The 17,307-nt window shown below is 39.5% G+C and overlaps 1 protein-coding gene across 1 annotated transcript in view; it reads left to right on the top strand.

Annotated features, from left to right (window-relative positions):
• Window positions 1–17,307, top strand: part of LOC132896285 (hormonally up-regulated neu tumor-associated kinase homolog) — a 53,127-nt gene that overhangs the window by 20,536 nt on the left and 15,284 nt on the right. Inside the window, exons 3-5 of the mRNA XM_060937023.1 lie at window positions 6,957–7,012; window positions 10,785–10,923; window positions 15,063–15,190. Coding sequence (XP_060793006.1) covers window positions 6,957–7,012; window positions 10,785–10,923; window positions 15,063–15,190 — 323 coding nt within the window. The remainder of the gene's footprint in view (window positions 1–6,956; window positions 7,013–10,784; window positions 10,924–15,062; window positions 15,191–17,307) is intronic.

Below are 17,307 nucleotides of genomic sequence, written 5' to 3'. Positions count from 1 at the left end.
GAAAGAATATGGCATCACTACAAACCTGACAAGAGAAGGCCCCACCCACCAAAACTCAGACCGGGCAAGGAGGGCATTAATCAGAGATGCAACAAAGACACCAGTGATAACGCTGAAGGAGCTGCAAAGATCCACAGTGGAGATGGGAGTATCTGTCCATAGGACCACTTTAAGCCATACACTCCACAAAGTGGGCAGGGCTTTATGGAAGAGTGGCCAGAAAAAAAAGCCATTGCTGAAGAAAACATGTTTGGAGTTTGCCCAACAGCATGTGGCAGACTCTCCAAACACTGGAAGAAGATTCTTTGGTCAAATGAGACTAAAACAGCTTTTTGGCCATCATGGGAAATGCCATGTGTGATGCAAACCCAACACCCTGAGAACACCATTCCTACAGTGAAGCATGGTGGTGGCAGCATCATGCTGTGGGGATGTTTTTCATCTGCAGGGACAGGAAAGCTGATCAGGACTGAAGGAAAGATGGATGGCACTAAACACAGGGCAATTCTGGAGGAAAACCTGTTTGAGTCAGCCAGAGGTTTGAGACTGGGACGAAGGTTCACGTTCCAGCAGGACAATGACCTTAAACATACTGCTAAAGCTACACTGGAGTGGTTTAAAGGGAAACATTTAAATGTCTTGGAATGACCTAATCAAATCCCAGACCTCAATCCAATTGAGAATCTGTGGCATAACTTGAAGATTGCTGTACACCAACGCAACCCATCTAATTTGAAGGAGCTGGAGCAGTTTTGCCTTGAGGAATGGACAAAAATCCCAGTGGCTAGATGTACTAAGCTAATAGAGACATATCCCAAGAGACTTGCAGCTGTAATTGCAGCAAAATGTGTCTCTACAAAGTATTGACTTTGGGGGTGAATACCTACAGTATGCGCATTCCAGATTTCTGGGGGGTTCCATCTTAATTATTGTTTGTGTTACAATAAAACAACAATTTGCACCTTTAAAGTGGTAGGCATGTTGTGTAAATCAAATGGTGCTAACCCTCCAAAAATCCATTTTAATTTCAGCTTGTAATGTGACAAAACAGGACAAACACCAAGGGGGATGAATAATTTTGCAAGACACTGTACATAATCCTAAAAGCACTCTTGAAATAATAATAATAATAATAATAATAATAATAATATTTATTTATTTTTATTAAGCTATAAATTATACAAAATTCTAAAAAACAGACAAAAAAAAACTTTCAGAAAAAGACACAAATATCATTGTTGCCAATGATATTTGTGGGGAGGAAGGGGGGAAAAAGCCCTTTTGACTAAAAAAACTTCCAAAAGACACATAGAATTACTTGTTGGCAACAGTGTTATTGTAACTATTATTACTAAATGTCTAAGTGTTTCTTAAATAACTCAAAATCAGTTTCAAAACAAAGAAACTTCACATCACATTATCTCTAGCTGCTTTATCCTTCTACAGGGTCGCAGGCAAGCTGGAGCCTATCCCAGCTGACTATGGGCGAAAGGCGGGGTACACCCTGGACAAGTCGCCAGGTCATCACAGGGCTGACACATAGACACAGACAACCATTCACACTCACATTCACACCTACGTTCAATTTAGAGTCACCAGTTAACCTAACCTGCATGTCTTTGGACTGTGGGGGAAACCGGAGCACCCGGAGGAAACCCACGCGGACACGGGGAGAACATGCAAACTCCGCACAGAAAGGCTCTCGCCGGCCCCGGGGCTCGAACCCAGGACCTTCTTGCTGTGAGGCGACAGCGCTAACCACTACACCACCATGCCGCCCCACAAAGAAACTTACTTAGAAATTTATTTGAAATAATTGTTGTTGTTTTAGGCCCACTTTACTCGGGGACGGTCTGAAACAAAAACGCAAAAGTCTGTTTTCGTTCTCACTTTTTTCCGCATCTACACGACCGTTTTCAAGGAGGAAATCTGCGTCTATACGGTGACGCATAAATGTGTGGAATTCAATTGGATGTGCATGCCAGGCAGCTAGGTGGTGCTGTGAAAGACCTCCGCTATGTCTGCACGCATGTACAACGTCTTCCGTCTTGTCTGATCTGCACATCTGCGCCGCGAAAACTTTGACTACTCTGGCTATGGTAAGTAAGAAAGTAAGTAAAAAAGTAAGAGCATACTATACCCGCCTCTGTTCATTAACGGTATATGTGCAGATTTGGTATAGATGTTCGAAGGACTCCTGGACGTTTATTAAAGCTGCCAGAGCAGCTTGAAGGTCCGTTGGATCGATGTAATCAGACATGCTCTTACTTTTTTACTTACTTTCTTACTTCCCGGGCTGGCATGTACAGTATATGACATATGTATGACGTAAACGCGTACCCGACGTGAGCAGATCCGAGCAGAGTTTCGCATATTGGGTAGTTTAGATGGATATGCAACGGGGGCTGTTTTTAACTTATCCACTCTGGAAGGCGTTTTCAATTTTTTCCGTTTTTCAGCCTCGGAAACGCCGTCCCCGTGTAGACGAAAGGCACTTCCGATAAAATATTTAGTCGTTTTTACCCGACAGCGTCCTCGTGTAAATGGGCCCTAAAATTAACAAATTACTTCCAGTCTACAATTTGGTTAATGCATTTGTAACCCCTAGGGGAGTTTTCTAGTTAACTATCAGCTTAAACAACAACTTAAATTTGAAACCCCTAAAACAACCAAGCAGGCTATCCCAACAAAGGGAAATAAATGGAATGAGAGGCACTGGAGTATTATAAAAATAAAGACAAATGTTTATTATTCTCTTTTTAAAATGAAACACACATGAAAGACGTACATTAGGCCTTCGGGGCAACCAATTCAAAGACGGGGCAATAAATTTCACAATAAAGGTGTTTGAATAAATAACACACGGTTAAATGTCAGTAAGACTTGATAAGCAAACACTCAATGAATAGGGCACATCATAAGTCACACACAGAAAATCATTTATACTCTGCAAACCAATGGCCACAGCAAGATCATTGCCTCTCCAGAATATTCACTAACCCAGGGGCTTTCAAAGTGTGGGAGAGTCAGCCCCCCCTCAGAGAGCAAATAAACAACAGCCCCCCCCCCCCTTACAATTTTTGTTGTTGCTATACTTAATGTTCCATTCGTATTTTAAAAAAATGGCTGTTGTACACATTTTTATATTTTTCTTTTACACATTTTAAACATCTGTGTTTTTTAAAACATCTTTTTTTAAATACATTTTAAACATCTCATAGCATTGTTAGCTAGCACCTCTTGGCAGACAACACACTGTGGCAGTGGAGCATCTTCAGATCCAGTCCATGAAAATCCAAACTTTAAATAATCGTGGTCATACTTCCTTCTTTTTTCAGTCCCCCCAGGATTCCGCGGGCCTTTTTTGTGATTGTTGCGGGCTAAAATGTCTGATGTTGCGGGGGTTCCCAAAAAATTGCGCTGAAAGTTGCGGTGTTTTTTAGGTTTTTGTTGCGATTACATTGCGAGAGGAAGTGAAAATTGTGAGAAATTGTTGCGATTTTCTCTTTTTGTGATTAAAATCGAGTGATATGTTAAATATTAAGTTATTACTGAAAAACTATTGATTAAAAAAACAAAGACACTGAGAAATGGTCCTATAAACAACTTTACCAATATAAAAGATTACCAGGACTACAGAAATGCAGAAAAATAGGCTTTACTTATCCAAATGCACCTGTTGGTTCAAAAGTTAAAGTGCATAGAACCTCACAGCACAACATGAAGTTACCTTAAAATATAATATAAATGCCTCAGCTTTCATGTAAGAAAAAACACTATTAATACTAGTACTGTGTGCAGGCAGTCTCTCCTGAAGACTAAATTAAACAATAATTATAAACTAATAAAATAAATGGCTCAGGCTTCATAGAAGAAAAAAAACAATTTGAACAGAATCTCACAGTATGATGCTGAAGCTGCCTAAACAATGGAAAATAAAATACCATTTTGGCAAAAATGTTAGCATCCATTAATTTCTTGTATTAAGTAAAAAAAAAAATGTAAAGTGCACACAGTCCTTCACTGTAAACATAACACACTTTCAGTAACAGAATTTAAGCCGATATAAACACTGACTCGCACATGCAGTGTTGCCAGATACTGCTGACGTTTTCCAGCCCAAAATATGTTCAAAACCCACCAAAATGCATTTAAAATCGCCCAATCTGGCAACACTGCGCGCATGCTGCTTCTCTTGAACATATACACGGAAGTAAGGCGGAAGGTAGTTTGTCGACGTCACCTCAAGATGACACCAACGATTGGTCAAATTTGCGGGAAGGTTGCAATGATTGGATATAATTGCAACACCACCCTGAATTCGCGGGATTGGTTGAATTTGCGTTGACGTTGCAAATCGCAACATCACGAAATCCTGGAGGCTCTGTTTTTTTGCTTGGCCCAGACTCTGTCTCCTCACTCACTGTAGCTTTAGGTACTAAAAATCGGTCCATTTTGTCTCTGGCAAAGGCTAGCTGAAGTTCGCTAAATGTCCGCAATAGTAACTTATTCTGGTTTATTTTTTCTCACGTTGCGCCCCCCCTGAAGAACTCTGGCGCCCCCTAGGGGAGGCGCGCCCCACACTTTGAAAAGCCCTGCACTAACCCAATGGCCTAGAACACGAATAGTACATACAATAAACATACAAACCTTAAACACAGCGGGGAAAACTGATGAAGTAAAGCGGTAGGCTTCCCCCCCACACACACACACGCACGCACACTCACCAAAGTTGAACACTAAAATCAAGGCACAGGAAAAACAGTGGCTAAGGTAGCGGATGATGGTCCTCCTGTATAAACGCAGGCTGCAGTGCTGAGCCGGGAGACTATTGTGGTTTCGTAGCGATCTCATAGTGGGCCCGTTTTTACTTGTACATTCGCAGGCAAAAATTCTCAGCACAACAAACAGCACTCAGTAGGCTCGTAATGACCACACATTTGTTATTTCATCAGACATCAGTCAGTATCACTGCAAGTCAAGAAAAAAAAAGACAATTTGTTTTTGTTCTTCCTATGATCTTTGAGGAAATTTGGATGATGCAACTTCCTGTTGAACATGTGACTTGTGGAATATTCCACATATACAGGGTTAGTCAAAATTATGTTAACACTAACAGATTATTCTTCTCCTGAATGTGTGGTGCGCCGTGACCGCTGCTGGCGTAATTGGGCCCTACTTTTTTGACACCCCAACAGTGACGTCAGACGTCTACTTACAGATGGTGCAGCAGTACGCCATTAATGAACTTCCACTACAGATCTGATTGGTTGCTACCATTTAAGTGTTAACATAATTTTGACTAACCCTGTATTATCAGGAATGTGTTCAGAAACAGAGTTGAATGAGATTTTTGAAGGACATTAATTAAATGTACATTTTTCAGAACATATAACAGATGTCAAGTCAAAGTCCCTCTCACAGCATTATCTGGTCTTCCCAGGCAGTCTCCTGTCCCAGTACTAACCAACTCCTTAAGGCGTATGGGTGTGGTGCCGAGCTCTGTTTATCCCTCAGCCTCTCGCTTATACACAGGGGTGTAGTGGGCGTGGTACGCGGGGGTACGCCGTCCACCCACTTCTCCCGAGGTGAGATTCAAAAAAAAAAAAAACTGTCATTCAATGGCCTGAGTTTATACGCTCTACAGTAAGTGACATGTGCCTTTGTGCTCATCATCAATGCCCCCCCCAATCGAACGTTACGTAAAACGTAGTGACGCAAAGTAGAATGCATTCTAAATGCAGCCGAGATATTAGAATTATGTAAACGGTTGACTCCGCCATTTTAATGGCTGCATGTCATGTATTTTGTATACGAAGGTGCCTCAATCGCGCCAGACTAAATGCTTGATTTATTCGATTGGTGCCTTTTATAATAAATTTCAGCCCATTGCTGGTTTGTATGCGATGTGAGTGAGTGACGTGACGTGACTTTTTTTTGAACTTCTGGACACATGCTGTAGCTGTTGCCACGGCAGTAAGTAGGCTAGTAAAAATATCGAATTCCGAATGCAGCTCGGCTCAAATGAACATGAATCGAACATGAACAAAGGTGTTTGTGTATCATAATTTCCAATATTTTGGCTTCACGCCTGATAGTCCATGTTAAACCTATGCAAGGTTTATGTTGAGTTCCAGCAGCAGAGTGGTGCTGTCTACGATGATGCATTCGGAAGGAGAAGGCGAATTTGTTCCTCTTTAGCCATTTCGGCATATTTATTGGAGACAAAATAAACCGCGGCTTTTCGCCATAACAGTTGGGCTGTACTGACAAACACGAATGAAAATTGCACACATAAAAATGTCTGAAAAAAAGTGTCTTCTTGTGCCCTTAAAAGAACGTAACACTTATACAAATCATTCATACCAAACATAGGCGACCAAACAAAGGCTACCACTTCTGACATGATATCAAATCGATGACGTCACGAATCGCGTACCCCCACTTTAAAAATCTCCACTACACCACTGCTTATACAGCTAGGGCTACAGTGAGGGGCTGGTCCTCTGGTAACCATGAGAGTTTGACTCGCTACTGTATTGTACAGACTGTAGTAGGTACTATTTTTACGATGGTCTTTGGTATGACCTGACCGTGAGTAGAACTCACAATCTCCCGGTTGAGAGGCGGACACACTAACCACTAGGCCAACTCGCTGTATATCATGGCTGACTTGTGGAAAAAAACACATTTCACGCATAAGATGCTTAATGCATACATACACTAATGCAAAAATAATAAGATTTCTGAAGTATTTTCATTAAATTAAGTTATTTATGTGAAATATGTACCTGGGATGTTGTGAAGGACAACCCGATTGTCTATTCATACTGATTCGACTTCTTTTTAAATCTAAGGAATTGTATAAAGAACACAGTTTCAGAGTCTGAGCATTGTTTACACTTAAACAGAGAGCTCGAGTTACTTAACTTTTTCCCCCCTCACTGTTTGCACAGGGATCTGAAAATTGAGAACTTTCTCCTGGATGAACACAACAACATTAAGATAGTTGGTGAGTGTTTATTGTGTATTAGCTTGGTGGGCTAACAGGCTTTTATGCAGCTGAAATACTTTAAGTGGATTATTAGTACTGTATTTCTTTAAAAGCTTCCGGAGTTTGGAACTGATCATTATTATCAACGCACATGAATACAATTGTTTGCCAGTGAGATAAAAGCCACAACTAGTCCAAGTGAATATTAGCCCTAATATAACACCCTTAAAGTAAACATACAGTGCTGCATAAAAGTCTCCGGCACCCTATATTTTATTTTTATTTTTTAAAGTACAAACTTTGTTAGATATGAATAGCACGCTGTGTGAGCACAATCGCTATCAGGCGCGTTAAAATGTAAATAACTTTTCTAGAATTTCACCAAAACTCATTGAATTTTCAGCATTGTAAGAGAACTCCCTAAAGTATTATTCAGCAAAACACCAGAATGATAGCACAAATCTAGAATTTTTAACAGAATTTTAGTTCTTAAAATTTAACGTAATTATGGACGTCACGCGTAACATTTACACCCGTGAAAAATCACTTTGAATGCTGTTTTGATCAAATATTCTCTATAATAAAAAAATCCCTTAAATATTATAAACACAGTCTTTTAATGTATCAAAAAATAATTTTGATAAAGCAAGGAAATTCGGAAGAAAATTTGTTTTTTCTTTTGTTTGTTGTGCGCGTCACGCTACCAAAATCTTACTAACCCCTTCACGAACAATTCCAACTTTCATGGACTTGTAGCGCGAATAAACCTTTCAAAAAAAAAAAAAAAACTTCTCACCCAGTAAATCAGAATCCTGGTGATTTATATCCTCGTAGCTTCAGTAGATCTAGAGATTTAGTTGATTTAGTAAATCCCAAACGCTGTGAAACACACCAGCCATCTATGGTGAGAAGTGCTGCTGTAGTTGAGAAACTCTCATTTCTCCCGCTTCCAACTAACTCCGTGACCCAGACCAAAATAACAATGTCCCGCTCATCACTTAAGGATGATTTATGCCAAGTTTCATGGAAAAATACAGTGAAATAAACTTGCTAGAAGCATTTTTCAAAATCCCAAACATTATGAAACATTTCTTGTAGGGTTTCAGGTTACAAATTTCGAGAATAGAGAAATTGCGGCGCAAAAGTTTGCCACTAAACTTGCGAAAATACTCCATCCTAGCGAGTTTCACAATCGAACTAGGCTACGTGACAGTCCATGACCACCCAGGAATGTTCTAGAAGGTACGCTTCTAGGCACGTGCGATCGAGAAAGACGCCACGTGAAGGTAGTAAAGGTAGTATTTCCACTGTCTTATGACGTTTTTGCTTGTTTTAGCGCGATAAACAATGCATTATGGGTAATCATTAAAATGCTGATTTCAAGGTTAAAATGGGTAAAAACAACTAATTTATATAGATATTGTAAAAATGGTGCCTAATAGTTATTTCAGTACATAAAATCAAAACCTGAATTTTTTATTTTTTTCCCTATGTTACACCATTGTGCATCTATAGCATGCTACTCATCTAGAGAATTTTATTTGATGACTTGTACAGCGTCGAGTCAGTACAAAAACATTTTCGATTCCAAATATTCGGTTTTCAGCACAAAATTAAATGTTACAGAAAAATGTTTCTATGTCAGTAAAGAAAGCAGAATATTAAATGAAACTGTTAAAAAAAAACATAATGAAGGCTTCTGGGTTTTGCTGAAAAAATAAGAAGCAAGTGCAACAGAACTGTGGCTGGTTCTGCAAGATGTTCAGTAAAATCTCCATCTCATTTCCTTATAAAACCGCACTCACTGGACCTGAGACGACTATTTTTTACTTATATTTTATACTTACTATTTTACTATTTACTTATAAATATACTTACTATTTTTAAAGCAAAGTGTTCTCACACCAAATACTGACTTTATCTCATTTATTACTCTTCACTGCACTTTAAAGTATTTTTAAATGTATTTAAAATGTATTTATTTTCAATATTTCTGAAAGCATCTTTGCTGTACAGTACATCTTTGCATGTGTTTAAGACTTTTACATTACTTTATATAGTAACTGAGATGCAGATGCTGTAAGATTGTGTACATTAACAGTTATTTCATGAAATTGAGTCGTACATGAGCTGATAGCCGACAAGGTGCGTAGCACTGAGTTGTCTATATGCCATGTACAACAAGATTGAGTGGAATAACTGTTTTATTCTCTCCACATTCACTGGATTGTGAGAAACAGAGCATTTGTCTTTTTATTTTTTGCAAATTCGATAAATAAGAACTTTATACAAAACGTCTGACAAAATAATTTCCACTTAGAATGTAAACAAACCGGTGAAATGACAGGAGCAATTTGTGAAAAATGCGATAATAATAATTCTTGGAAAAAAATGTATGTGTTCTTACCATCAAAAACGTTTTATTCCATATTTTGTTGCTTTTGTTGTATTTTTGGGGTTTTGTTTTCGAGTAGAGTTTTTATTTTGTCCTCGGTTGATTCAGCAACACGCTCCGCCGGTTTGTTGTACTTCTTTAGGGTTTTTTGGTGGTTGGCAAACCAACCTAAAGGCGCATTACCGGCACCGACTGGGCTGGAGTGTAGAACAGTAGATACTGGGGGGAAAACAAACAAACCCTATATTCTTTTAGCTATTTCTGTCTCTTTTAAATGCTTGATAAAAAAAGCTGCCATTTTGTTTTTCTTTTCTCATGATATATGAGCTGGTATCCTAGTAGTAGAGTAGGCAATTGTACGCTCTGATTAAGACTCTTTTTACATTAGTTTATATAGTACCTGAGATGCAGATGCTGTAATGTTTTATACATTAACAGTTATTCCATGAAATCGAGTCATACATGAGCTGATAGCCAACGAGGCGTGTAGCACCGAGTCGGCTATAAGCCATGTACAACGAGATTGAGTGGAATAACTGTTTTATTCTATCCATAGTCACTGGGTTGTAAAAAACAGATCATTTTTATTTTTTTTGCAAATTTGGTAAATAAAAACTTTACACAAAATGTCCGACAAAATAATTTACGCTTAGAATGTAAACAAACCGGCGAAATGACAGGAGCAATTTGAGAGAAAAAATATATATGAGTGATTCCACGCTTATGGGTACTGAAATGGGGACATGAACTTATTTTTAAAAATTCACCTAAAACCATTTCTTTTTTTACCATCAGGTCACAAAACATGTAATCTTTAATGAATGATATGTTAAAAGATAACTTTAATTTTCTGAGATGTAATAAAAACATATTTATATGCCAAAGTCAAGCCTATGAGTTCCAAAATGATGTCTGTTACATTACTTCTGTTACGATTGTCCATCTCGCGTCTGTTACAAATTAATTACAATCTAGCTATATACCATGTTAATCTTATTGAATGTGTATGTTTATTCTACTACACATGTTTATTAATTATATTTGCTAAAACATCACCTTCCTATGTTTCAAAAAGTAATTCTACATTGTTAAAATTGAGAATATATATGTCCACAACACTTCTGTTACGTTCTGACTTTGGCATATAAATATGTTTTTATTACATCTCAGAAAATTAAAGTTAGAAAAAAAGAAAAAAAGAAATGAAAAAAGAAAAAAAAGAAATGGTTTTAGGTGAATTTTTAAAAATAAGTTCATGTCCCCATTTCAGTACCCATAAGCGTGGAATCACTCATATATAATATATATAATATATATACACACTCTTGTCTTTGCTTACTAACAGGAACTGAAACCTGAAAATCTCTCTGTCTGCTGTGTGTGTGTGTAATACAGACTTTGGTCTCAGTAACACTCTGAAGCCAGACTCTCTCTCACCGGATCTATTAAACACTCAGTGTGGAAGTCCTGCATACGCTGCCCCAGAGCTTCTTGCACACAGGAAGTATGGCCCTAAAGTGGATGTATGGTCTGTGTGAGTAACATTCTATATGTCACATCAGTAAAATACAGCTGTTGGAAAATAGAGTCAGCAAACTATAACTTGTCATTCATTCATTCATTGATAATTTTGCTTACATATGAAAGCTCGAGATCTGACATGATTCTTAACCAGATCAGGCTTTTCCATACTAAAACCATGTACAGGAGGCTAATATAAAATCCGACTCAATTATTCAACAATATGTTTAATACTAAAGCAATTCAATTATTTCCACTCTCAGAAGTTCTGGTATGAAACTGAAATCTACGTAAATACCCTGAGACAATGTAAAAGTATTTCATTACGATAATAACATGAGCATTTTTTTTTTTTTTTAAAGCTGCAGTGTTGATCGTTGTCAACTCTTAAAGCCTACATAGACAAAGAAACGCCTGGACATAGTTTTATATTTTTGCTCATTCTGAGCTTATTTTTTTCAGTCAGTATCACATGTTATATGTCATATGATTCAGTGGAACCGACCCTTTCATTCTAGTGCAGCGTAAAGTCACAATCATGCATTACCTTTCTGTGAGCATTCAATATTTGACATTTAAAAAATGCCCAGTGTAAAAAAGATTGTGTTTTGTTTAACTCCATAGTCGAAAAGGTTTTTTTTGTTGTTGTTTTTTTGTTTTTTTCATTTGAAAAGGTGTATTGAGGTGTTTTGGAGCTCCATGTGAAGTTTGGTGCAAATACACGTCTTCTTCAGTGACTGACAGCTCAGTGACTTCTCAATTTTCACACTCGGAGGTGCAGGATTCAGCAGAATTGCTGTACAATCCTCCCAATGTGAGAGATGTTCCTGTCCAGTAAACTTCAGTTCCATTAGCATGTGATTACATGCAGCATAAATCAGCCCTGGTTATTGTAAAAGCACCATTCAAGTTGCATTTTTAATCAGAGAATCTTGCCATTTAGAAACAATTTAAAGCTCATCTCTCTCATAAATGGTTCAGAGGTTATGTAATGTTATGTGCACTGTAAAATATAAATTGTGAAGATGTGCAAATCATGGAAACTCTATATGTCACTGAAAACAGTACAAAGGCAATATGATTTTTTTTTTTAAATATATGCTCCTTTTAAATTTGATGTCAGCAACACATTTTAGAAAAGTTGGGACGGGGCAACAAAAGACTGAAAAAGTTGTGAAATGCTAAAAACAACTAATTTGGTTAATTGGCAACAGGTAACTTACATGATTGGGTATAAAAAGAGCATCCCAGAGAGGCGGAGTCTCTTAGAAGTAAAGATGGGGAGGGGTTCACCACTCTGTGAAAGACTGCATGGGCAAACAGTGCAACAATTTAAGAATAATGTTCTTCAATGTAAAATTGCAAAGAATTTGGGGATCACATCATCTGTGGTCCATAATATCATTAAAAGATTCAGAGAATCTGGAGAAATCTCTGTACGCAATAGACAAGGCTGAAAACTGACAGTGGATGCCTGTGATCTTCAGGCCCTCAGGAGACACTGCATTAAAAGCAGACGTGTCTGTAGTGGAAATCAGTGTATGGGCTCAGGAACACTTCAGAAAACCATCGTCTTTGAAAACAGTTCATTACTGCATCCACAAAAGCAAGTTAAAACCACATATCCAACGTAAACAATATCCAGAAACGTCGCCACCTTCTCTGGGCCCGAGCTCTTTTATGATGGACTGAGGCGAAGTGGAAAACTGTCCCGAGGTCTGACGAATCAAAAGTAGAAATTCTTTTTAGAAATCATGGACACCACGTCCTTCAGGCAAAAGAAGAGAGAGACCATCCGGCTTATCAGTGAACAGTTCAAAAGCCAGCATCTGTGATGGTATGAGGGGGCATTAGTGCACATGACATGGGTAGCTTGTACATCTGAGAAGGCATCATTAATGCTGAATTATATAAACACGTTTCAGAGCAATATGCTGCCATCCGGACAAAATCTTTTTCAGGGAAGGCCTTCCTTCTTTCAGCAAGACAATACCAAACCGCCTTCTGCACATATTAAAACTGCATGCCTCTGTAGTAAAAGAGTCTGGGTGCTAAACTGGCCTGCCTGCAGTCCAGACCTGTTTCCCATTTAAAACATTTGGTGCATTGCAAAATATGACAAAAGATACCCCAAACTGTTGAACAACTGAAATTGTATATCAGGCAAAAATGGGACAACATTTCTCTTTCAGAACTATAACAATTGGTCTCCTCAGTTCCCAAACGTTTATAGAGTGTTGTTAAAAGTAGAGGTGATACAACACAGTGGTAATCACGCCCCTGTCCCAACTTTTCTGAAACGTGTTGCTGACATCAAATTCAAAATAAGCATATATTTTTCAAAACACAATAACATTTCTCAGTTTCAACATTTGATATGTTGTCTTTGTGCTATTTTCAATGAATTATAGGGTTTTCACGATTTGCAAATTATCACATTCTGTTTTTGCTTACAGTGTACACAGCGTCCCAACTTTTTTTGAAACTGGGGTTGTAGAATATGAGTCTGCATTGCATCAATCCAGTGCTCAGGTTTTAAGGATTAAAGGTAGGGTAGATAATGTTGGAGAAGCCAGCAAGAGTAAGCTAGATATTGAAAGCGTCTGGCTGAAAAATCCCATCCCCTCCCTTCAGCCCTTCTTTCAAAGCCACTCCTCCAAAACACATGAACGCGTACTGCCTGATTACTGCTGAAGGATGAGTCTACGAGCATAAACATGGTGGGTGGGGGTTGGGTGTAGCACGTTGTTATCATATCCATGTACCTCATGTCTCATTCACATGTAAGAAAACATTTAACATGATCTGGCGTAATGTAAGCAATGAACATGGTTATTGTTAGTAGTCCAGGGACAAATCCACCCCAAGAATCTGACCGATGCACACTTGCAGAAATATTTTCACTAATTTTACCAGATTGCTATGGATTTTCATAGGGGTGTAGAGCACGCCGAGCCTTTTCCAAAGAGGGCAACTACAGCCTGCTATGAACTTGGCCCAGGCCACTATTCACCCCTGAAGCCCTGCACAAGCACAGCACGCCAAAAACTTTAATATGAGCCCTGGCTCCAGCTGTGCGCGCATGCTGGGATTTAAAAATTCATAACTCAGCCACCGAAAGTCCAAGCCCCGCCAAACTTTACAGGCACCTCCCTCTCCCCGAGACCTTTTGAAACAACCCAGGCTCAGCCTGCTACAACCACAGCTTGATCCATTATTTACTCCCAAACCCCCTGCATGAGCACAGCTTGCCGAAAACTTTAATATGAGCCTGAGCTCCAGTTACATGCACACGCAGGGATTTAAAAATTCATAACTTGGCCACTGAAAGTCCTAGACTCACCCAACTTTACAGGCACATCCCTCTCCACAAGACCTTTCGAAACACCTCCGGCATGGCCCATGACAACTGCGGCTTGGCCCGTTATTCATGGCAAACTTTGACCTCTTTCTGGAACATTTTATTGCTTTTACCTAGATTCTTTATCTCAGGTCACGCTATACAAAGCATTGTGAGAATACAGATAATTAGGTCAGGTAAGTATCACTGCTTATCACAGGTGGTCGGATCCTGAACCATTGGTCTGTTGGTTGTGTGTGTCAATAGCCCATGTAGCCAGCTAGCAGTAAAGTAAACAAACGCCCCATGACTGATACCAAGTGGTGCACATACAGTATATTTCTGACCGATGCATGTGCATTGGTTGCATCGGCCTGGATTCTTCCCTGGTACTCCCAGCTGTCGACTAGCTCACTAGCTTTAGGAATATGTCTGCAATATGTCTGCCAAGCCTTGTGGAAGGATCCAAGCACACAAAATAAGTGCACAGACAGAATGCATGCAGGTAGGTGACAGGCAGGTAGGCCATCCAGTCGTTTCATTCAGACCAAATGAAATGATTGGACAGGCTTTTTAAAGCCCTGCAACTGCCACAGATGGTATTCTTTTTATTTTCAGTGCTTTTAATTTATTCATTACTGTCGGGGTATAAAGAGAATTCAAGAAATATAATAAAAATGTTAAAAAAATAAATTACCTACCCTACCTTGAATAACTGACCTCTGACACTGATTCTATTGCATTATGCATTGTCTTCAGTTAAAAAAAGAGAAACTCTCTCTCTCTCTCTCTCTGTGTATGTGTGTGTGCAGGGGTGTGAGTATGTTTGCCATGATGACCGGTACTCTTCCCTTCACTGTAGAGCCATTCAACATAAAGCAACTTCATCAAAAAATGATTAATGGAGAAATCAGCACAATCCCCTCTGACATTAGTAAAGGTTAGTAACCGTAACACACACCTTTACACTCATGCAGGCTTATATTAGGAAAATTTAAAATTGTTTGTTATATCTGAAAATAACTTTAGTCGATTTGCTGGATAGCCATAATTTTAGATTTAAGTTTACATTTTATGAGATGCTGTTATCTATAAAAATGGACCAAGGAACATCATGAAGAGTCACAGCAGCCTTGTTGATGGTAGAGTTGAAATCTTTGAGTCTTTTAATCAGTTCAGCTAACTGATTCATTTTGATTAATTCACCGACTTGTTCAGCTGCATGGTTTATCACAAACAAGACAAACCACTAGCTTATTGCACACACTGAAATGAGAAAAATCTCCAGCTCCATCAACCAAGTCATATCGAATGGGACTCACTGAAGCCTCTCAAATGACTTCCTGAACACAAGTGAAAGATTTGCTGACTCACAGTTGACATCTCATCTCATCTCATCTCATTATCTCTAGCCACTTTATCCTGTTCTACAGGGTCGCAGGCAAGCTGGAGCCTATCCCAGCTGACTACGGGCGAAAGGCGGGGTACACCCTGGACAAGTTGCCAGGTCATCACAGGGCTGATACATAGACAACCATTCACACCTACAGTCAATTTAGAGTCACCAGTTAACCTAACCTGCATGTCTTTGGACTGTGGGGGAAACCGGAGCACCCGGAGGAAACCCACGCGGACACGGGGAGAACATGCAAACTCCGCACAGAAAGGCCCTCGCCGGCCACGGGGCACGAACCCGGACCTTCTTGCTGTGAGGCGACAGCGCTAACCACTACACCACCGTGCCGCCCTCCTGATGCAGTCGAGATTCTCAAATCCAGTGGGTGCAGATGCAGTTTGGAGCAGCGAAGGCCGTCAGCAGCAAATGACTGCCTTTTGAGTTCATAAAATCGGTGAAACTTAGTTCCCTCTGAAATGTGGTCATTGTGATATATGTTTATTTCTGTAATATCTCACAAAATATCAGGCCGTTCTGTGGCTGGGAAGTTATTTAATTTGAGGGGATTAAAGCAAATAATGTGCATGAAATTGCTCACTTTGTGGAGACAAGCAGACAGAGGAAGTCCGTGTGCGTGTGTGCAGGTTTACTTTCTTCTTCTTTTGGGTTTTACAGCAGCTGGCATTTACAGTGTTGGATTACTGCCATCTACAGGTTTACATTTGAGCGTGCACTGACAGTTCTATCATTCTGTTGCTAAACGAACAGCTGATCACACCGAGGTGCTCGCTGAGCGCCCATATTTATTAGTTTGGTCCTGTGTTTCCTTTCCTTCGTATATAACATAACGTCTTTTCTTCTCGCTTTCCGTTACTGTAGTCAGTCTTTCACGCTTCATTCTCACACTCACGTCCTCCATTTTTCTCTCCTGTTTCAAATTTGTATCCCACAATGCCTTGCGTGAACGGGGAAAGCCCACCATGTGATGCATGATGTAATATCTTGAATTGGGTCATGGTGAAGCAGGAAAAAATAGCGGCGAATTTAGGGTCACCTGGATCTAAATTCATTAATTGTTCTATTTAAAAAAAAAAAAAAAACTAATAAAATTGGAAGTCTGTGATTTGAATTCAGTAGCTTTCAGTCCACTAAACAAAAATAATTGGGTGTCAGGGAAAATTCCTTTTATGACCTACACTAGAAAAATCTGAAAGGCAGGCTACCTTTAAATATTCATACAGTAAGACTGAACCATTATCAAAGGAAACACATTTAAACTAGAAGTGTACTTGGTAGAGCGCATACCTCTGCCAAGCCACATATATGGATTCGCATCAAAATCTAATCAATTGTTCTTTGGCCTATGACTCATCTCATCTCATTATCTCTAGCCGCTTTATCCTGTTCTACAGGGTCGCAGGAAAGCTGGAGCCTATCCCAGCTGACTACGGGCGAAAGGCGGGGTACACCCTGGACAAGTCGCCAGGTCATCGCAGGGCTGACACATAGACACAGACAACCATTCACACTCACATTCACACCTACGCTCAATTTAGAGTCACCAGTTAACCTAACCTGCATGTCTTTGGACTGTGGGGGAAACCGGAGCACCCGGAGGAAACCCACGCAGACACAGGGAGAACATGCAAACTCCACACAGA

Source organism: Neoarius graeffei, chromosome 13 (assembly GCF_027579695.1).
Source record: "Neoarius graeffei isolate fNeoGra1 chromosome 13, fNeoGra1.pri, whole genome shotgun sequence".
Lineage (NCBI taxonomy): Eukaryota > Metazoa > Chordata > Actinopteri > Siluriformes > Ariidae > Neoarius > Neoarius graeffei.
The sequence above is the reverse complement of the archived record's forward strand: the minus strand, read 5'-3'. Positions and strand labels throughout refer to the sequence as shown.